Source organism: Melozone crissalis, unplaced genomic scaffold, assembly GCF_028551555.1.
Source record: "Melozone crissalis strain CALT ecotype California unplaced genomic scaffold, PUWL_Pcris_2 ptg000045l_1, whole genome shotgun sequence".
NCBI lineage: Eukaryota > Metazoa > Chordata > Aves > Passeriformes > Passerellidae > Melozone > Melozone crissalis.
The window spans coordinates 24046928-24066367 of record NW_026535823.1 but is presented as its reverse complement, the minus strand read 5'-3'; the positions used below and the strand labels follow the sequence as shown (position 1 = coordinate 24066367).

At 38.3% G+C, this 19440-nt stretch overlaps 1 protein-coding gene across 3 annotated transcripts in view; it reads right to left on the bottom strand.

Moving 5' to 3' along the window:
- The window catches only part of MAST2 (microtubule associated serine/threonine kinase 2), a 186454-nt gene that overhangs the window by 143619 nt on the left and 23395 nt on the right, over positions 1 to 19440 (bottom strand). For all 3 annotated transcript variants that reach the window (XM_054285560.1, XM_054285562.1, XM_054285561.1), the window contains exon 3: positions 18995 to 19137. In XM_054285560.1, coding sequence (XP_054141535.1) covers positions 18995 to 19137 — 143 coding nt within the window. The remainder of the gene's footprint in view (positions 1 to 18994; positions 19138 to 19440) is intronic.

Genomic DNA, 19440 nt, shown 5'->3' with positions numbered 1-19440 from the left:
CCCATCCAAAAATCAGGCTAAAAAGACCAACAGCTTTTCAATTTTCTGCAGCAAGATGCAATGGTTTTAATTACATATTGTATTATCAAGGAGTTTTTTGAACCAATGCCCTGATCTAAAATACTGAGATTCAAAATTTACATTTTTCATAATGTAAATTATGAATTTCATCATTCCTAATTCATTATAGTTTTTACTCTATTTAATCAAAACTAAAAGCAACAAGACATCAAGCTGTGGGAAACTTTAAAGCTATAACATTTCCTTACATAACATATTGTCTGGTGGGAAAAAAAGATCACTTTCCAAAATTTTAAAAGCTGACAACTTTAGTGACATTTTTTTAAGTCTCTGGTAGCATTTATCTGTGCAAAAAAAAATGAGCCAAATGTTTCGCTGTCAAACTGAAACTTAAGTGCTTGGGGCTTTTTTATTTATTTTGATCAAGCTGTGTTTATCTGGAGATTTTAAAATGTGTCTCTTCGAGATACACTGACAGAATACTAAAACCAGGAAGGTTGATGAGGTAACTTGTTTTTTTAAAAAAGAAAAACAACAACTTGGCAGCCAACTTAAGGAAACTCGCCTGACAGCTTGTCTGAATTTCTTCTGGATGTCTTGCCTATTTACAAGATTCAGTTTGATAAAGTAAGACCTTTGGAGCAAAGCTGTGCATTAGCAATGAACTACAGCAGGAACTCATCCTGAGCCACGGCTTACGAGGCTTGGTCCCAGAAAAAGAAATACTGAAAAAAATGTGGAAAACCCTCAAGGTTTACACACTACTCAGGCTTTCACAGCACACTTTCTGTCTGTTCCCGGTTTGTTAGGTTTAGATTCCCGGGCCAGACTGCCCCATCCCCCACATGCAGTGCCTTATGAAAGGCGGCACTCCCACTCATCTTCCATACAAATGTAAATTTGCTGCCGACAGGGCTGGAGGAAAGAGTTCATTCATCTACAGAACAACTGCTTCCATACTGTAACAGAGCAGGCACATGCAGAAGAGACACCAGCTTCCAGGCAGAACCTTGGCTCAAGCTAACATCTTTGGAAAGGAATCTCCAATTAAATTTCATATTTATAGAAAAAGTGAGACTCACTATGCAAATTCATATTCTGGAGCTGAACTGCCATTAGAGCAGAATGGAAAGCAGCTTCTCTCACGCCACCTTTCAAACACAATGCCATTTTTAAAAGAAACATGGTTTTTTCTCAGCCTTTCTCAGTATAGGCTGCAAATTTAAACCTGAAGAAAATATAATTTCTGTTTACTAAACATTTGATGACTACCAAAATCAAGTTTCTCTTACTTTATTATAAGACAACCCTCATGTTTCAGACATTAGGACTTAAACCTCAGCAATTAATAATTCCAATCAGAACGGCAACAAACCCAAAGCTCAAGGACTCAATACCAACTTGTGTGTTTCCCAAATGAAGCTATTGACATTTACTGAAATGCTTATGGAAACAAAGGCTGTAGTTTCAAGAATCCCACAGGAAAGGCATTTTGAATCCAGTTAGCCCAGAAGCTATTCTGCCCTAGAAACTAGCTCTATAAAGCTACAAATTACAGATGCATTACCTCATATCTCATGCAAACACACTTACTGATAAATACTCCCCAAATTTTACTGCACACAAAAGATTTCCCTCACTATCCACACTCCTCATCACAGCAGCAGTGGTTTGCATATACACACTTCCCTTTTCTGTGAACTCCTCCCAAACTTCTGCTTCCAACTCTTACTTCAATAAAGCCACATTTAACTTTGAAGTACAAGCTAGACAATTTTAATAGAAAGATGGCGCTTTTCAATTAAAGAGTTGTAAGGACAAGAAATTGCAGAGGTGTGAGACCAAACTGAGCTGTATTTCACTGTATCTTCCTCCCACTTGTATCTGTTGGATATTTGTCATTTTGAACACTCATTTCTTCAAAACAAACACTTGATTTTTCATGACACAAGGAACCTCTTCTATTACACTGGTAAAATAGTTACAAATAATGATTCACGCTGTCATTAAGAAAAAAAAAATTAGGAAAAATGCCATGAAACTCAATAACTGCTTTTTCTTTAATTATTCTGCTCAGAACAGAGTCTACAGCACTGAATATATTTTTCCAACTTAATCCACATAGAATTCATTTATATATACCATGAATTTTACCTTGGTTTCCCGCTGACATTAAAGTGCTTAAACAAAACTCCAAAGGTTGTGCCATTTTGCTGGCTTAAGACCGACATAATATACATCAAACACCACCTTTGAAATAAATACTTGAAGATAAGCCAAAACATTTGGAACTAGAGGGCTTTATTCTCTCCTACTCTCCTTGTTTATACCTGACTAAGCTCACATCGATATCCAGGGAGACAACTCACAGCAGTTTTTTACTGATGGATTCTGACAGGTTTTTATTCTTCCATTTCTGGTCTCAGACAAAACTTTGCTATTGATTTCTCACAATTTTGTCATCTCCCTAAAGTGCTGGACAAGTTAAAAGCTTTTTTATAGATATCCTTTTTTTCTGACATTTATCCACTAAACTGGAACAAAACCAGGAAGAAAGGTAAAAATAATAAATTCATTCAGGATTTCAAGGATTTACAGTACAATGATAACTTTTTTTTTCAATTTTCCCTTTTTTTCCAGGATCTGCATCAGACCTCCCATTTTTATGAGTTCTCATGGTTGTTTTTTTTTTTTCATTTGAAAGCTATTTTTCATTTTAAAAAGAGTAGAGACATAATAGTAATTTGGCAATCTCTTGAACATTTTTGGTGTTTTTCAATAGAACCATTTACGTTCAGTCATGAGAGAAGAAACAGAAGACAGTAAAACTGCTGGCTTAAAAGACTCAAAGAATATTTCTCAAAAGAAAAGTGTGACAATAATTATTTTAAAAGGCATGTGAAAACATGTCTCCTTTCATAAAAGTAGCAGATAAAAAATGCTTGGATTTCAAATAAAGTCAAATATATACGTTTTGCATTTCTTGATACATTTACACTTTACTCCAAATTAAATTCAAACACAAAACTCTTACATGTGACACAATACAAGTCCAGAAGCAAATGTTTCAGAAAACAAATGTGCTTCATTGCTGCAGCATCTTTACAATATATGTTCCTTAAAGAGTTCAGACATACTATTGAGTTACTAATGTAACATTGACCAAAACAGTTGAAATCTTTTTTTATTTGTTTAAAAAAAAAATCTGAGCTCACCAGTAAAAATTGAAATGTTATTTTCATGCATCATTTGAATTGTCACCTGGGCTTTTTGTCTCTAGAACTGTCAGAGAATATCAATGTGTTAATTGAAACAAGCAGTATGTAATCCACAGGACATCTTTAGCATATGTTTCCTTCCAAGGCTGACAAGAGCTTTCTTGGATTTTTCAGCACTAGAGTCTGACGTTTCCATAGTCAAGCTAAAAATACGAACAAAAATCTTACACATTTACATAAATATGTATTTTCCCAGCAGTATCTTTCCACAGGAATCAGACACGCTGTATCAGTTTTGAGACCTCGAAAAATAAAATGTGAGTGTGGTAACATTGGCATGAAAGTGTTGAAAACCCTATCCTTAAAGCTGTATTTCTCTTCATAATTCAAAAGGCCCAGAAAAATAAATCCAATCAGAAACCCAGCTCCATGATAGAACATTCTTACTGATGAAGGAGAATGAGCTAGTGGATGTAACAAGGCAAAGCTCAATACTCAAAGCTATCATAATTTAAAATTAGACATAATTATCCTTAACAAAACCAGGCACTGTGGAAAGGGGCTTTGGAACAGCTGCTCCTCTTCAATTTAAATGCTCATTTGTTTTACATTGACCTAGAAATCAGTATCCTCCTAACCAAAAGCCAATTAGATAATAGTCTGTCTTTCGAGCTTGTAGAATACTAATTTTTGTAATGTTGTTAGTAGTGAAAAGCAAAGAAATAAACTGCAGATGATGCCACAAGTATGCTCAGCTCCAATATGCACAAGTGAACCGTGAGGGTTCCCTTCCCTCCTTTCTGGAAGGTCAGGTTTACAGCCCAGGGAAGACATCCATCACTCCTTGTGCTGACCCTGCAGTCCCAGGCTGGGACAACCACAGGACACTGCAAAGGCCACCACATGGAAAGATCTTCAGTTTGCTGGAGCAGCATCCCACCACTCCTCCCACAGCAAATTGACTACAGGGAAGCATTTCAAAAGCTGCCCTCCCAATCTTGCCCAGAGTTAGGCCATGAACATCCATGTTCTTGCAAACAGAAGGTTGCCAGATTCTTTCATTACTGCAGTATAAACAGGCTGCTTCTTCAACAATGAGGACTGAAGATGCCCAATTTCTTACAGACTTGAGTTTGGCTTTTTGTCTCCCGCTCCCTCCCATTGCCCTGACAGAGGTAACTCTGGCTCTCCTCCTCTGCTCTCCACCCAGCTGGAGACAGCATCTCCCCAGTTAATCCAGCACTGTCATATTTGAGTGTCAACCAGTGCTGCCAAACCACAATAAACAACAAACTGACTGTCACTGAGAGAATGTGAGGGGGTCTCTCCCACTCGCTTTCCAGTTCTTACAGTATTGCAATTACAGTTATTTTTGACATTTCTTATTCTTTTCAAGCCTGGATGAAATTGGCCAGCAGCTTGGAAGTTACCAGGAAAGAAGGAACAATTGGAGAAACTTTGACTCCCTACTACTGTTCAGTGTTTCTGGCAGTCAGGATCATTTATACCATTATTTTCAATTTTGGTTAAAGCCAATGCCAAAAATATACATTCATCTACAGAGCTGTTCCTGCTCTAAAGAGACAAAATGATCATGGATGCCAGTTTGATTACACTTATATACAAAACCATATCATTTCTTGGTCTTCTGAGACTTGGCAGCATCCCTAGAGAAAATTCTTTCTATAAAAGGAGGAGAGCCTTTTCTCAATGCATCCACAAAATAAGCTTCTCAGAAGGCTGGTATCACAGTGAGGCTGACAGGATCCAGCAAGAAACCAATTAACACAGGAAACTACATCAGAAAACAGAGAATTCAATTCTACCAAACCATTAGGTCTTACTAGAAGAAAGAAACACTGACAATCACCAGTTGTAATTCACAGTTCCATGCTCCTGTTAGTGCAAAAGGTGGATGTTTCAGTATTGAAAGGAGCCTCCCAAAACTGCTGAAGTTGTAAAGTAAACAAGCCTATATTGACAGAATTATCTCATAGCAGAGCACAAATGTCCACAGGCAAGGTGGAATTCAAGGCAAGGAGAAGCTCTTTCCAGAATAGTTAATGAAGCTGAAGAAACCCCTGTCTCCTTAGGTTTCCTTCGAAGTCACTGAAGTAGAAAGCAACTAAATGAAAGTGTGAGCTGCAATGGACAACAAAAGACAAACATGAAAACAGCAGCAGCATTCTAAATATACCTCTGAGTTATCAGACATCAGCATTATCAGTTGATTGTAGTTGATTTGTTCTGTCCTGTGCTCCTGAATTTCCCACGCTAGCAGCTCCCTTTCCTTCTCAGAACTGCCACCAAAGCTGCTTTTGCAACAGGAAGCAGAGGACAAGCCAAAGTCCAGTCCTGCCCAGTCAAACAAGTAAGCAGATTATCAAGGAGGTTTCAGAGCAGCTAGGACAACGTCCAAGGCAAAATAATTATTTCAGTCCTGTATCAGCTTTTCCAAAGAACAAGTAGGGAAGCATCATAGAATTAGTTATTGAGATTTTCATAGGAAAAAAAATGCTGTAAATAAATCACTGTGGCTTCTGAGAAGAGTTCTTAGGTGCTTTTGGATGGGAGAGGTAGAGGTTGGGCTGTTTAAATGACTGTCTCTGCTGATCAAGTAAACATGTAAACATCAGGCTCTGAATTGTTCAGAGCTTACAGCTTGACTGAAAACTACATTTCTAAAGAAAATGTATCCCTAGGAAACAGCAAAACTTTCTGGGTTAAGAACCTGTCAATCAATTGAATTTTTAAAAGTAGCTGTCAGTGGAATTGCTAGGGAATATGACCTTTCTATGTCAAAAAAACAGCCATGCATATAACATTAGATATGAGGAAGAAATCATTATCACTATGAGGGTGGGGAGGCACTGGCACAGGTTGCTCAGAGAAGTTGTGCATATCACATCTCTGCAAGCGTTCAAGGCCAGGCTGGATGAAGCTTTGAGCAACCTGGGCCAGTGGAAGGTGTCCCTGCCCATGGGAGGGGGTTGGAACAAAAGGTCTTTAAGGTCCCTTCCAACACAAGCCATTCTATGATTCCATTATATGAATGGGTGACCTAAAAGTAAAGCCACTGATGACAAATGAATTCTAACAGAGAATGAACAGTGAGGTCAGCACTGTCAGGGTGATCTGAAGGACCTGCTCTGTGCAGGTACCGTGTTAATGCAACCAAATGGTAAATTACACCCACAGGAATTGGGATTTAGGCACCTACAGCATGAAGGGAACATCTGCAATTCTAACTCCATTAATCTCTCATGGATCCCTTTTTTCAAATAGTGGTACTCAATTTGCCATTTTCCAGTCCTCAGACTATTTTAAGCAATTGCCTATACAGTACAAATAGTAGTTCACACATTTCATCTTTGAATTATTTTAAAGCTGTGTCATTATCTCCTTTTAATCACTGAATTAACAACCTACTTTGGTCTGTTCCTCAACATTCTGCTTTCCTTTTAACCATTCCTAATTTTTATTCATAGGTAGGATAGGGGAACTCTGCATTCCTCTGCTAACTTGAAGGAGTGGTCCTTAGTTCAGTTCTGTGAAGACTATAAAGATCCAGGTCTCTTCACTGATGTTCCTTGTTCTTCATGCATCTCTTTCTAAATTGGTTCATCTTTTTGAAACTCAAAGCAGGCTGTGTTTTTACTGTTTTTAGTTTTTGCATACCTCTATTTCTATTTCAGTTCTTAGGGTGATTTTTTTTTTTAATTACCTTTTAAACCAGAACTGAGCACTGCTAAGGACACAAACAGCTCCTCCTCCCATGGGATCTTTGCTGGAGCATGATCTGTCTTATGAAACCATCACTGAACATGTAAAGTCTGCTCTCATCATGGCATGTGCCCAGTCTACACAGAAGCAAGTGAATTCTCCCACTAAAATTTTGTTCCAGGGTGCCCAATCCTCCTCAGCACACTGCAGTCAGCATCCCCTGCCATGCAGTGGGTAATATAGGCCCCACAATTAATACATCTTAATGAGACCCAAGCTTCAAGGCTTGGTGGTGTGTGCTCTGCCTGTTTCAAAAGGGAGCAGAGAGCAGGGTCTTTAAACATGCAGCATCACCCAGCCACATTTCCAGCCTCCATAACCTTTCCCATGCAGTTTAAGGACAGGATAATGGACACAGAACTGCATGTGAATGAGACAGGCAGTCCTCAGCATAGCCATGACAGAAGTTGAGCATTTTATGGGATTAATTATCTGTAAAACGTACAGTATTGTAGTAATTACACTTATGGGCAGTGAACATTATTATAGGCTTCCCACTACTCTGAACTGGGGGATTCAACACAGAACAGAAGCTTATAACACAAAGCATAAGCTCAATAATATAGCTTAGGTGAAATGGAGTTAAATCAACTTTATCCTTTTTACCTAACACAAAATGGAGTTCAAACAACCTTTCATGGCTTGCTCCAGAATGTGAAATAGTGGTTACCTACCTCTGAACACCCAAACTATTGGGGATGTTTCCTGATGTGCAAAGAAAAATGGATCTGACCATTACAAACAGCTGTCCATGACTATTCTCAGATGGAGATTGCACTCAATAGAGGCAAAGCTTGATGATAAAATCCTTGTTGATAATGGGACAAAAAGAAATCCAAAGCAGATGGAAAGGCATACATCATTAATGTACTCCACTGAAGAAGCTAAGCACCATCATACATTTCCCTTGGAATTATTGCAATTTATAGTAAGCCAGGGGGAAGAGCAGTTCACCTTTTGCTTATGGAAAAATAGAGAAATTCAGCAATTAGAACTGTAAGGGACATCTATCACTTCATTGCAGACCCAAGTTTAATAGCCAAGCACCCTTAAATGGTTTTTAATCCATTCTTCACACTTTGCCTGGGAAGTTGATATCACAAATTTGTCTGACAATAAACCACATGGAACAGGGTCTCCCAAGGGTTTCAACAACTCTCATTTATACAAACACGTGCTCCCATTTTCTTTTTAAATCTCATATATATATATGTGTGTGTGTGTGTGTATAAACTGATTTCTAAATCACCTTTATCATAAAAAAAAAGAAGATAAGTATGCCATTCAGTTTATATTAGAGTGCTCTTCTAGAATTAAGTTGATACATAAATCAACTGGTTTCTTTGTAGGCATTACCTCATATTCATACATGTTCATATCAGCTATGAGAAGATCTGATTTTCTTTTTACTCTGCCTTGTATAATTCAACTATTTCTCAGTCAGCAACATTTTAAACCCAATATGTAAATTATATTGAGAAAGTAAACATGTCAGCAGGCCAGTAATCATACAGAAAATAAAAGATGTCACTGTCAAAAATACCACTTTAACAGCTGCCTGTTTAATCAGGATTGATGCTGATACCTGATCAATACGATCTGGCAATGCTGACATAGCTCTTTTCCTCTCCATTCAGAAAGTTCTGCATGTTTGCCATATTAAACATTGTTCTTCTTTCCTTTCAAACACCTAATCATTTATCTTGCCAAACCTCCCTTTCAGTAGCCTATTTCATTCTAATAAAATTCAAGAATTAACTTTGATAAGAAATGTATGCATTTGAAATTCGTAACATGCTACATTTTACTTTCTTTTAAAGAAAATATTTGATAGATGAAATTTAAGGCAAAACATCAGAACCTTACCTAAAACCAAACAAATATTTATTGATAGATTTAATAATACCCACAAATTTGACATTTTTGTTGCATTACTGTCATTTGAGCAGACTCAAAGAGCTTGAGGATCAAAAGCTCATGACTCAGAACACTGTTCATTTAACAAGGAGATACTAAAGAAATAAAGGTAGTACCAGAACTGGAAACTGTACAGTAGAAAAGGGGAGTGCAAATTTTGAGGAGCTGTAAAGCTGCAATACAAGATACAACTCTACAGTGCTCACAGTTCCCAGACCAGGAGCCCATAGCCCAAAGAACTGACAGTGGAGAGGGACTAAAGAGGTCACAGTAGAAGTATATGTGTGCATAAAGCAGCCCAAATTCACAATTAGCCAGAATTTTCTGACTATCATCAAGAAATAAGAACTGAATTTTGCTGTGGGGAGGCTTTTTCTGGGGGTAGGGAAAGCCATGGAGAAAAATAAACACTTCTGGGAGAACACAGGGGAGAAAGCAGAGCTTGGGAACACTGAAGAGGTGGGAAGGTCTCAAAAGGAGACCTTCCTTTTGAGGTCTAGCTCAGAGTGGAGGCAGCCCAGTGTGCAAAGTGCCCTGACCAAGGCTGGCAGCACTGATGAAATGCAAGCAGGAATGAACATTCCGACCTTTGTCTCCAAGCCCTGGATTCCTGACTGTGATAAGCACTGCATGTATTTTCCTTGACAACAGCTCATCCATTAAATTACTCCAATTACTTCAATATTTAGAAAATTTGAGACGCAGATTTGCCAAAAGTACCTCTGCAGGCTGAACCACCTGAAACAAAAACATCACACTGCACCTACTGAGGCAGCTTTGTGTGAGAGATTCAGTGCATGCACCGTGACTTTGTGTAAACAATTCACAGCAGAATTCTCTGTGTTAAAGGTATGCAAATGCTTGTTGCTAATTTGAGCAAAGACAAATACAGAAACCATGTTAGACCTGAAGTTTCATGTTTTATTTAAACTCCAAGGCAGAGAATTTTAATTCGAAGTTTCACATAATAATTTGTTTTCATGGACAAATTATGAACCCTGCCATAGGAGTTCATCATATAACTACTTTAAGTGTCACTATACTGTATGACCACATTAAAATAATGAGGTTTGAACATTCCAATCTTCAATTAGAGCTTTGTGGCTTCAAGCACTTAAAGAATAAATGCTGCCATTAACCTAGACCTTCCCCCTCAAATATGCACCAAATATATTAACAATGTTACTGAATCATGAGGTCATTGTGAAAATATAAATCCCAGTGGATTCCATCACAAAGCAAAATCTTGAGGATTTTAATAGGATATTATTTAAGGTATAAAATTAAAATCTCTCATTAAGTTATCTCAACAGCTCATTTAATTTATCAGGCTTAAAAATATTTTAAAGGTTATTTTAGGTTAATTACATTTCACATCCTTTTATGACAGATCTGAAACCCTGCACATCTTTCAATCCTCTTCTATAAACATTGCCCTTTGCCAAATAGCTGAGAGTTCACACTGACACATTTTTGCATACTCACACTATAGTCTCAACATGACAGTGTTTTATATTCATGATGAACACAGAATCTTGTTTATTTAATGGAAACTTGGTCACTGCAATAAACAACAAAAGCAGAAGCCCCTCAGTCAGTAAGGCACCCTCTCAGCAAATTTTACATTATTTGTACTTAGTTGGCCACAACTGCTTTCAGTGAAAAGAATTCTGATCAATCCAAAACGCCACAATAAGGGAAGAATTAGAGATATTGACTCTAAATCAAGCTTGGTAATGTATTGGTTATTCTGACTTCATACTTCATGTTCTCACAGCACAAGGACTCTGCAGTTCCCACTAGGGAAGAGTCTGAAACTCACAATTAATGTGGAAATGCTCGGGTTTGCAATAATAACCCAGCAAGGACAGGTAAGAAATCATGGCATGCCTGAGCTCTTAAACAACTGACTTGAAAATCTAAATATGAACACAGTCAGAAATAAGAAAATTATCCTGGCACACTATATACAGTGACTGCAGCAATAAATTATTCCACAGCGCCATCCATTTGAGCGGCAAACATCTGCTAAACATTAATAAACTGAGATTTACAGAAAGTCTGTGAGACGTGCTTCACTTTCAGCTCTTGAGGTGACCAAGGGACTGAACCTCTCTGTACCTGAGCTTATCAAAGTTCAGATATCAGCATGTTGCATAAGTCCCAGGCTTGTGTTTCACTTACAAGGCTACCCTTATCTCTGCCAAGTGATTTCACCTCTCCCACCCTGGTAATCTCGAGGCAATAAGGATTTTAGATTAACTCCTAGGAAAGATTCTGAGCTGCAGCTCTTCAGAGGCGATGCACACAAACCTCTGTATTCCCACTGTCCTGAAAGTGGTAAAATAAACAATCACTGTGTCTCTGGGGCTGGAAAAGGATTGTTGGAAAGACACATTGCAAGGCTTGGATAAACCAAAGTGACACAGTGCAGGGAAACAGACCAAACAAAAAGTGGCAGCCAAACATGGAGGATTATGCTACTAATTGCAGAGCATGTCCAAAGCTTTTGCTCAGTCAAAATGCTACAGGGGATTCTTATAAATGTCCTAAGGCTCAAAACAGTTTGCATTTCTGAAAGAAAGCAGCTTGAAACTTAAGCAAACAAACTATTTCATGTTTTAAGACCCATCCTCCTATTATCACGTCCTAGGAAACTATTTCAAGAAATATTACCAGTCACAGAAGGCAGCCATATTAAAACACTAAACACAGACATCTCACAGTGCCTTTCTATGGAAATATCTGCCAGAAATAAAACAGCAGATTTTCAACTACTTTAAATTAAAACCCAGAACTTTTATTGTGTACATCAGTATGTGTTTATAGAGAGGTCGTTGAGAACCACAGAACAACACTCAAGGAACAAAGCCTCACCCTTCAACAGAGTGTGTTCAAGACAGTCTGAATAACTGTATTTTAAGTTCCCCATAGCTCCCCAAGCAAAACAGCTAATTTTCCATGCACACTACAGCAGTTTCTCACTTTACACCTACAATAGTGCTGCTGTCAGGAAGAGAAGTGACTGCATGTGCCAAAAATCAATTCAACATATTCACAGACAAAAAAAATAACATGCAGCATCTGAAGATAATGAGAACTGCAATCATTCAAACTGACAGTCTAGTGCCTAACAATTATCACAAGGCAAGTTTTATGAATTCATATTTCCTACAATGACAAGCCTCAGGTTACACAGGAGGGTGTTCACATTTTCTTTCAAAAATGAAAACCTCCTTTAAGCCAATGAGTCCACTCCAAAATGGAATTCACTTAACTGAAGTGAGCAAAAATATGCTGACTGTGTTTTAAGTAATATGCTGAAGTTTCTTCAGAGCAAGATGCTGACTGTGCTTTAGTAATATGCACTATATAGTAAATATAACTTTAGTACAGAATTTATCACAAAAATTTTCTGTTCTTTACATTAATTATTCAGAATTAAGTTTTCTAGTGAAAAACCAATCAGGACTACCAGTTTTGGATGCCAGTGTGAAGGAAGTGTCCTGAATCTATCATGAAAACACAGTCACAGCACATTCATTTTTGGTTTCCTGCCAGAGACATCTTAAAAGCTGTGACAAAGGTGAGTCTCTGCAAGCACTCTAAACACTGCCAAATGTCTAGAACTTGCTCCATACTTTTTTCTCAGGACTTGTCCAAGTTCCAAAATTGATAATGTTCCCAAAGATTCCCCAACAGACCCTGCAGCATATGTCCATGCAAATATCTAATTAGTATGCATAAACTTAGACTTCACACGTGGTTCTTAATTTGGAAATCCACTTACTTCCTAACTCAGGTTATTACAACTGCCAATTTAAAATGCAATTTCCATGCCTTCATAAAGTAATAAAATCCCTTCATTCATGCAGCCATAGTTCCTGCTGTCTTTTCCTTTTCTATCAACATAAAAATATCAAATACTACTTGTACAGTCAAGTATTGAATGTTCTTGACTCCCTAATAAGAAATTTAAAAATGAAATAATTTATTACCTTCATCACCCACGACTTTCAGGATTATTCTTAAACAAAACTATTTCTATCTGTATTGAGCAACATTTAAATAGTCAACATGTAGCCACCTAAAATGCAAACTAAAAGTAACATTATCCCTGACAAAACATTTTGGGTAAAGAGCAGCTGTGTGTTTTAGAAGACACAAACGTAAATGAAGTTTTCCCATCAGATTAAACGCCTGGTTTTGTAGTAAGTATCCACAGGAGGTGGCACTATGCACAATTGGCATTAATGATTTGTCCCTGAACTAGTGCTGTATTTTACAATTAAAAAAGACTCTATCTAATTCTTTTGTGAGGAGGTGGAACTCTAAGCTCCATGCACTCACATCACTGCCGGCACACACAAGGAGCAGAGAGGTGGATGCAGAGTGTGGTGGGAGAGCAGATGCTGTGTCTGGTGTCTGCCCACCCCATTCCTTCCAAGACCTCATCCCTGAGCTTAACAGCCACTGCCCAGGTGCCTGCAGAACGCAGTGATCCTAAATAATAAACAGGATATAACAAATAAATAAATAATAAATGCATTAAAGCACTGGGGGCCAAGCAGGAGCTGTGGAGATGGAATTTCCCTTTATAACTAGGAGGGGGTTTGAAGCTGGAACTTCTGGCTTCACTGCACTTCACCAGGCCTCTTGAATTATCAACTGAACTGACAAACAACACAGCACTGAGGTCTCCTTCAGCTGCGGGAACCATCCCCGTCCCCGGCCCGTCCCACAGCCAGGCCGACATTCCCGGCGGGAACCGCGGCACGCGAAACGCCCGGGGCTGCAGCGCCACCGCCAGGCCAGAGGCCGCAGCGCAACTCACACAGCTGCCACCCAAAATTCACGATTTTATTCATAGAATCGGCTACAAATAATATTTTATCTTTTTTAATTCGTAAATGTCCTAACCATCATCTCTCTGTTACCAGAAAAAGGATGCTGCAAACCACAGCACGGCATTACAAAGCGAATTCATGCTCCAGCTGAAGAAAAAGGCCAGTTATTAACAAGGGGTTGCTGTGGGACAGGGTCCCAGCAAGAACAGAGCCCTGCTGTAAAATCACTGATGGTTACTGGGGTTCTAACACCGTTTGACAGAAACTCACTTGGATCGTGGAGCTCGCGGTTCCTGTCCCCAGCCATGGCACACCAGCAGATGGCAACCCAGCTCCACAGAGCCCTGCACAGGCTTAGGAAAGCACAGCCCTTGCATTCCACTTCCACAGGAATTCAAGGGGAATCATCCACCTTGTAATAATCTCACTCACTAACTCAAGCCTGTAGCCAATTAGCCAGGAACAATACATTTTAATTTTATTTTTAATATACAGCATCCTGCACAGGGAAAACATGCCATTAAGGGAACTTTATATATTGGGTACAATTGATTCTATTCCTAATATATATCTAATACGAAATAAATTTTAAAAAAAGAAGGAGCAAAAATTTAGATAATAACTCAATATCATCTCCTACATCTAAAAAGCATACCCCAACTTGGAGACCAAAGGTACCACGCCCCAGTGTGATGTCTGTTCCCAGCTCCCAGCACATGCCAAGTCAAGGCCCCAACATCACAAGAATGACCCATTCTCCCCATTCCACTCAGCATTGCCTAATCCACACAGCTTTGGGGAACTGAATGTTCACAATAAATCACACTGAGTATTGTTCCACAGAGATACTTCAGTTGAGAGTTGTTTCAAATCTTTGCATTTGTGCTTTTCTACCCTCCAGATCATTATTCAAAATCTAAGAGGCTTGGGTCTTTAACCATTTCTTCTAGAACAAGATGAGGGAAAGATTAACTCTCTGGCACTGTGTACAATCACAATGAACATGCAATTATTTCACTTTGTTTCAACTTTCACTCTGTTTGAAAGTAAATATAAAATCCTAAGGCATTTGAAATTATCCTATGAAGATGAGACTGACCCTACAAGGAAATCTTACAAGTCTGGCATCAGAGGATTAACAGAGCACCAACTGCTTAGTCAGCAGCCTTCATCTCTGAAGATGAAGAAACAGCTCTGACCACATCTCATAATATATCCCAGAATATTAGGAAAAAAGTTTACACTAAATAGAACTGCAACCACCCAGCTGAAACCATCAACCTCATTTTTTAAAATTATGTCCAGTTTTTCAGTTCAAGAAGTACCACAGGTTTCAGTTCAGTACTGGAAGCACCTCAGAAAATTCGAGTTTATAAGTATTTAAAAAAAGAATTTCAAAGTCTCTTTCACAAACATATCTAAGTTTCCACTGACAGGCTTCTTCAAACGTTTTCCTATCGCCACACTTGGCAGAAGGAACATGCATGGCTTCTTATTCCTGGAACATCTCAAACTTTTCCAGGCATTAGATGGTGAGCAATGCATAAGAGATGTAGTCCTAATTAATGGGTTACACATTATCAGATGCTTCTTTCACGAAACCCTGGAGAGGATGCTTGAGATGCTCTCTGTGAGGGGCCAGGACATGGGACACACACACAGAATCAGTCTTCACAAATAAAGAAACATATTCAGCATTAGTGTAGTGCTCTAGTTAAGCATCCTGCCCTTAATAAAAATGAGGGGAAAGTCACCCCTAGCCCACCAATAAATGCTCAGCTATGCAATATTAGCACCTTATGGCATTGCTCCTGGCAATCAGTTTCATTTACATTGTGTTTTGTCAAAATTAACAGTTGCAAGAAAGACACTCCCAATCTACCTCTACAACAATCACAACCATCTCTTCACAAGGTCGTTTTCCCTTCAAAAATTAGAAACCCTGATGTTCTCTATGCCTTATTTCATAAGAGAATGCACCCACATAACTGATCTTTTGCATCACCAGTGACAGGACTCAATGAAACAGGATGAAGCTGAGTCAGGAGAGGTTTAGGTCAGATATCAGGAAGGAGTTTTTCACCCAGAGATGGATGAGCACTGGAACAGGCTCCACAGGGAAAGAGATGCAGCACCAAGGCTGTCTGAATTCCAGAAGTGTTTGGACAACACTCCCAGGCACATGGAGTGACTCTTGGGGTGTCCTGCACAAGGCCAGGAGTTGGACTCAATGATCCTTGTGGGTCCCTTCCAGCTCAGCATATTCTAGGATTCTATTACATCCCTTAAAAAAAACACAGTCCAAGGTCTAACTCTTTTTATGACAGAGTAAGATCTCAGATAAACCCCCAAAACTAAGTCAAAAGAAATCTTCCATAAAATTACCCTTCTGTTCCTTAAATGTGCACTCCATACATATTCCCTCCACCCAATTTTTTTAGTGTGTTTGGGTCTTGACAGCAGGAAATCCCACTGAGCTGCCCACAATGATGCTTTGTGTGTTTTCCTCTGATTACTTCCTCAGCTATCTTAGGGATTTAAAGTCTTAAATAGGATACTCCCCAGCAGAATTCAATCTCATAGGATCAGAGCCATTCGTCTTAAGGTAGATGATGAGCTGAAGGTCATCCTCTAAAATCCTCACATATATTTAGAAGGCACACAGATCAGATCAACACCTTCCACTCCACAATGACAGCATTCAGCATTCACTCTGCCCTGGCTTCTTTCTCAAGTCAAGGACCTAGTGGCAACTGCTGTGCAGGCACATTAATCCAGATTATCACACATGTACAAGCTGAAAGATCCTGCCCAACGATAAACTGTGTTTATATAATTTAGCAAGTTAGAATTTTATGTATTCCCAGTTCTGGAATCATTGTTGATAAGTAGTCTAGTTATCAGGCTTGTTTCAGAAGCTGAAAACTTATTTCTGTAGATTTGCTATTGTTAACTTACCTTTTAACTTTGCAAATATTTTTAAAGAGCGAAAGAATGCAATTTAAGCGCAGTAAACAACCTATAGGATTAGTAGTGGTTAGAAATCAAAAAAACACATTACTGAATGCCACAAAGAAATTTAGCAAAGGAAAATCTACTGACACCTGCAGACCCAGAAAGAGGAAGCAGAAACAATGCACACAGCTTTCCTGGCTTTCCTAAATCACATTCCACTTCTCTCTAGCTATCCAACTACTGCATTATAACAAATAATAGAAGAATTAAATGCTCTAGCAGTCAAGGCTAGCATATTAAAATGACACTCTGCATTACTGAACTTACTCATCTCTTAATAGAGCTGTTCTTCAAAGGAGATTAATTATACTGGCAAGAGACCTTTTGCTATTCTAATTTGTGAAACGTATTTCAATACCACAAGCATATTAAAACAGCTGCAAACATGTAAGTGGCTCCAAAATCTCAGGACTCACTGCATTTAATTAGGTGTTCATCTTGTGATGTTCTTTAGTCACTGCTTTTGAAACCCACTTCACATAAAAATTGGTAATGTCTAGGCTTAATTAAGTGCAACTGTAATGAAACACACAGCCCATCATAGAATATACAGAGATAGGAAAGTGACCATATTCTTCAACACCTAAACACCATCACAGAGGAACAAAAACTGGATTTAGAGATTAATTTCTCTGCCTTACTTAGGAAACAGAGAATTTAAAATTATTTTAAAATAACTCATTGGCATTGTGTCTGAGATCAGAACATTTGATAGACAGCACAAACACTGCTATGACAAATTGAAAACACAGGATATAATATGAGTAAGATGCAAAATTGTAACATGCAAACATCTGCAGCTTGCTGAGCTGTACACAGCTGTTAAGCAACAGCCTAGTACTCCAAATTAAATATCTGAGAATTAGTGCTTTGTTTTAAAGCACAGTTATTTTCATTAACCTAAGCTATGAAGCTTCAAGGCATTTATTTGCCTCTAGAGAACAGGCCTGTGTTTTAACATATTACTTTTTCTAATCTCCCTCAGATAAATACTTACAGCCAAGTTCATGTGAGCATTCTCCCTTTCTGTTACCACTGAATTTAGAAACATTGGTGAGAGCATAAATTTAAGGCAAACACTGAACAGGCACCAAATTAAGACATTAAGACACAACACAATTAAACCAAATCAAAAGAATTTCAATATAGTAACAAGTCTGAAAATGTCAAGACCACAATTACTTCATTGTGAAATCAAAATTAGTTGTAACACAGAAGTGTGACTTTTTGAACCTTAAAGATTTAAGTTTCCTTTCATAACCCAGTGGTGCCAAACTGTCTAGGAACTCCCAAAAAATTTTCAGGGCTTTATCCAGAATTTAAAAAAAGAATTAACTTAAGGGGTCATTGCTTCTAAGCAGTCTTACAATAAAACATAAATTTACCCAGTTATTTGCAGCACTATAAGTAGCACACACCAAAATTCCTCACTTGAGTAAAACGTGTTATACAAATAACAAGTAGATGTTCAGCAAAAAAAAATTCAACTTTGGCTTTAATCTACTACTTACCAACAATTTCTGTTGCATATATGCCTGCTCACAAGTAACTGTCTTTTCCTACCCTTGGATTTTTCTTCTCTTCACACGTCACTGATTTTAGAATTTTATAGATAATAAGAAAAATTTACAAACAAAACCTGTGTTCCTTTTTGTGTGCAGTTCAGACTTGACTGTAGCCACCTGAGTGTGTGCCCCCATACAGAAAATGTTAATTTAGCAGATGCAACATTCCTTGAAAATATTTTCCCAAAAGTTTTTTACCAAAACCTCTTGACAGAAACCACAAAGAAGAGCATTTGTCAATTTCAGCTCTTCAATTACTTGGACATAAGAGTTATCCCTTTCAGATTCATCCCCCCAGCTATTCCCTAGAAAAGCAGGCAGAGGCAGATATTCAGAAAGCTGCCTCCCAATTAAACTTGTTTGAAATGGTTGGGTTCCCATTCTTACATCTCCTAGACTTCCAATGATATAATGATTCTTCAACACACATCTTTTCCTACTTTCTGTCCAAAGCAAGATGAACACATTCTCTTCCTGGCTCACCTTGTAGCCTAAAAAGTCCCACAGGAACAAAATGCTGCTTTCACTGAGCAGGAACAGGGGAAACAAGGTAAAACCTAAAGCACAGGATCCCATCACTTTTTATAGCACAAAAGCACCATGAGTATTCATTCCCAGAGGCACTCACCAAACCAGCAGTAAGGGAAGGAGCAGATTGTCCCAGAGACTGATTTCTCATGCGGACCAGGTTGGAGGTATCTCCAGGAGGCTGCCACAGCGTCTGCCCCACTCCACTGTGGACACTATTTGACAGGGGAAGTAGCTGTTTTCCTTTAAAAATAAAATCAAAATACCATCAGCTTGTTTCTAAACAAGTCTGCAAGTTCAAAGTACAAAGGTGAGAACAAATACTGCATGGGAAGAAAAAGCAATTATTAAAAAAAGCAATTTCAAGATTTTGGTAGGTTAAAATTTGTAAGAACACCTCACCAGTAAATTCATTATGTTTGATAACTAACAATTTCCAAAAAAATCTACTTTACATTGTGAGAAGATGGGGAAATCCAAAAACCTTGTAATAATAGACTTCTATCACTTTATAAGTTTCCATATTCCACTCACCCTAAAAAGTAA